Below are 3,767 nucleotides of genomic sequence, written 5' to 3' on the forward strand. Positions count from 1 at the left end.
CTACTACTGTAGGCCAACACTCCCTTATATTAACATAAGTCATTGCATATTACAGGGATTTTGACTGGATAGTTCCTTTACCAATTGCATTTTAATATCCTAGGATGGTTAGGGTGGTTTAATATTCAAGGATGTTCAATATGTTCCATACAGTAAAGACAACGTCGCTACTAGAAGTGATCTAGCTACTAGAAGGTGTCTAGCTTCTAGAGCTACTCAATGTGTAAATATGCATTACTTTTAACGCTTTTTGGATATTAGTTTTGTTTTACTTTGTACCTTTGTGTCTTTATTCCATTTATGACTTGTATATAAAGCAATGTAAAGGAGCTATGGGTTGGTTACAGGAAACATATATTGTTTTTTGTGTAAATACAGAACTAAGGGGAGAATTAAAATACAACATTTCTGTGGAATCAAAAAAGATGCTATGACTTATCTTTTTTTTTAAATACATCTTTTTTTATCACTAATGGAGGGTGTTATTTTTTGTTGTTGACAATATCCTCATACTTTTGAATAAATGTATCTTTGTTAAAAATTTAAGGGGTGTATGTTCTTAATATGTTTTGACATCTTGGAACTGTCAAGAAATGCAAACCTTCATATTTCCTTAAAAAAACCTTTTTAACATTTGTTAAAAAACCCTACAATCAAACTGTTGTAGAAAACATACCAGACTAGTTGGGAAGAGGTTGTCTTCATACACATGAACATACATGTACAGTTCTACTATTCTGATTTTATTTTTTAATAAAAGTTCAAAATGTTTTATTTGTATGACAGTTCCTACTTCTTTTTAGCCTGGTCAGCCAGTCTGATATGATCTATACAGTGCTGTGTTCGAATTTGGCGGCTGCGTTGTCCGAAAGCCAGATCGCATGGCACCGCGTTCTGTTCAGACTGGAAAACTCCTTCATATGCAGCTTTCTTTTCACCCGTTTCTAAGGACAGGGCCGCTGTATCCTCCGTGTCCTGGGGTATCCTGCGATCAGTGCGAGTCCAAGCAAGCCGTTTGCTCCATACTTAGAGGAAAAAGATAAATGGTGAAGAAAAGTTGTAAATATTGGAATTAGGAATAATATACTCCATAGCCAAACTTAACGAGTCTGTGCATCATCTCTAATCATAACAGTTAACCGGAACAACAATTCTATCTGTTCTGGTTAGAGATGCTGCACAGACCAGTAAAGTGGGGCTTTGCTTTATAGCTTCACCAGTAAGTTTTATTTATTTAGAGTAATTCTTCATATTCTAGACTTAGATTTAGACAGGTTTATTTTGTCATTTTGTATACACGAGTGTAAACAAAAAGAAACAGCTAGAGCTGTTTTTGCTTGAAACAGCTCTTGATAATTACATTTTTTTAAAGTGCAGCCTTAAAAATAGTACTAAAATTATTAGTCTTAGACATTAGACATTATTCTGTCCAAGAATGTGGGAATTTAATAATACTGAACTTTGGAGAAATTTACCTCTGTATTTAACCCATTCTAATGGGGAACAGTGGGCTGCCATCATGGGTTGCCTGGGGAGCAGTGTGGGGTCCTGCTCAGAGACCCAGAGTGGATATCTGTGGGAGTGGGGCTCGGTCTCAGAACCTCAGGATTTCAAGCTCTATGCCCTAACCACTAGGCCTCCACTCCGCCCCATTCTTTGGAATTGTGCTACATGTTAATTTGCATGTAGCACAAAGACAGAAGTGAACAAAAATCTGCACAGATCTGCTCACACTGCCTTGACGCAGTCAGTGTGAAAAAGGAAAAAAAATCAGATAAGAGCTATAAAAGTCATATACAAAAAATGTGACAACAAATGTGACCTGGGCTATAGTGTCAAAATCATGATTAGGTACCTTTAGTGTCCTCATTAGACATAATAGAACATAAGATTTTCTAACACATTTGCACAATTATAAGTCATTTAAATGTATTATACATTCTTTTCATACTGTTTATTTTTGTTGGATCGTTATATTGGCACGTTCCACCCAGTGCTCTGCTAAATACAGTGTGTTTAATAAATGTTTTGAATAAGAAAATAAACTACATGGGTTTATTTGCCAACAGCCACCTATTCCATTACAAGAGTAATGTTAATCGTCTTTATCTTCACTTTATAATTATAACAAACATTTAGCATGTGTTCCTTACGTTGCTGTCCATTTGGTCATTATGGGGGTATCTGATTTTTTAAGAAATCCTTTGATGGTTTTTACTGAGAGTATGGTACCATATTTTGTCTTTCTTCAAGGAAGGGTGAAATTGAAAAGTAAGTATTTACAACTATGATTTAAATACATACAGCATGATGTTGTTAATCTTAATATGTCCACTCTGCTATATTGAAATATCAATAAAGTAAATACTTTTCAGAAAATTATAACATATTATTTAAAATACATAAAAAATACAAAAATACCTGCACAGTCAGCTCACCAATTGAGTCATGCTGCTAACTGAAGGTCCATCATGTGTTAATTTAATGGTAACATTAGCTGAAAATGTTCACCCACTCATTAGAGGCTTGATGACAGGTTGGACACACCTCATTATAGAAAGGACAGGGGTTTGTACTACACACTAATTCAATCTGCTGTACTTAAGTTTGGATATATTTATTTGGGTAGGAGCTTAACAGACTGCAAAACAGAATTTAGCTGCTACTAATGTGCTATTGAGTAATATAACTATGGGGTGTGACTATAGACTCATAAGCTAACTGTTTTATCTATTTTGCACAGCCTGACATCACAGCAGACTCATAGCTGTCTCTGTTTACAGAAAGGCCTTTTTTTCAGGTATATTCAATACAGGAGTATGAAAGCATGCATTTGTTCAAGATGAAGACACCTTTTCATTCAAAGGCAGCTTCATATTTGCATAGTTACATGTTTTGAAGTTTTTCTGCCTACATGCAAATCTGTTAGCGAGGGCTTAAAAAACATCCCATGAGAAAAATAGATGAAGGACTAACAAATATTTATACGCCCCATTGCTTTGAAATGTGCTACATGTTAATAAATATTTCCATATTACTCCTGAGATAGTTGTTAAAGCTGAGACTGAACCTATTTCTGTACGGACTCCTCTGCCAAGTTTCTATCGAACAATCAGGACATCGTATTAGTCAACAGAATGGAGAACTATCTGCTGCTTTTAGGTAAGAAAAAAGGATAATTTGGGTAGAATTTAAAGGATAAGGCCTATTTATTTCTAAATGGAAAATGACTAAAGAAAAAAAAAAGGTTTCTTTGTTGTAGAAACTTTCAAAAGAAGAGTTAATATTCTTGTTTCAAATTGAGTTATAGTGAAATAGCGAAATTGACAAATTCCTTGTTGAATTGCTCTCCAACACTGTTCTGTGTACTCTTATAAATTATGAATGTTAACAAACCAAATGCACTATGTTTTTCTTCTTTTTTTAGTCTCTTTTTTAATGTACTCATCGTTTGCTTCAGGTTAGTTACCTGCATTGATTTTTATACACTTTTTCTGAAAGTGCATTGTAATCAAATTTCGAACACTTAATTTTTAGGCAATATGATCAGATTAGCTGGAACCAATGAGTTGTGTTCTGGAAGAGTTGAAATATACCACAATGGTGTCTGGGGAACAGTCTGTGATGATGGCTGGGACCTAATTGATGCTGAGGTGGCCTGCAGACAGCTAGGCTGTGGTCCTGCTTTGGGGGCTCCTCAGTCTGCCCACTTTGGCCAAGGGACTGGACAAATCTGGCTGGACAATCTGGCATGCTCGGGAAATGAA

At 35.4% G+C, this 3,767-nt stretch overlaps 1 protein-coding gene across 1 annotated transcript in view; it reads left to right on the top strand.

Moving 5' to 3' along the window:
• The window catches only part of LOC107088088 (deleted in malignant brain tumors 1 protein-like), a gene marked incomplete at its 5' end in the record, with an annotated part of 34,300 nt that overhangs the window by 7,972 nt on the left and 22,561 nt on the right, over positions 1 to 3,767 (top strand). Inside the window, one exon of the mRNA XM_015380027.1 lies at positions 3,538 to 3,762. Coding sequence (XP_015235513.1) covers positions 3,538 to 3,762 — 225 coding nt within the window. The remainder of the gene's footprint in view (positions 1 to 3,537; positions 3,763 to 3,767) is intronic.

The sequence above is a fragment of the Cyprinodon variegatus genome, unplaced genomic scaffold (assembly GCF_000732505.1).
Source record: "Cyprinodon variegatus isolate N-32 unplaced genomic scaffold, C_variegatus-1.0 Scaffold206, whole genome shotgun sequence".
Classification (NCBI taxonomy): Eukaryota; Metazoa; Chordata; class Actinopteri; order Cyprinodontiformes; family Cyprinodontidae; genus Cyprinodon; species Cyprinodon variegatus.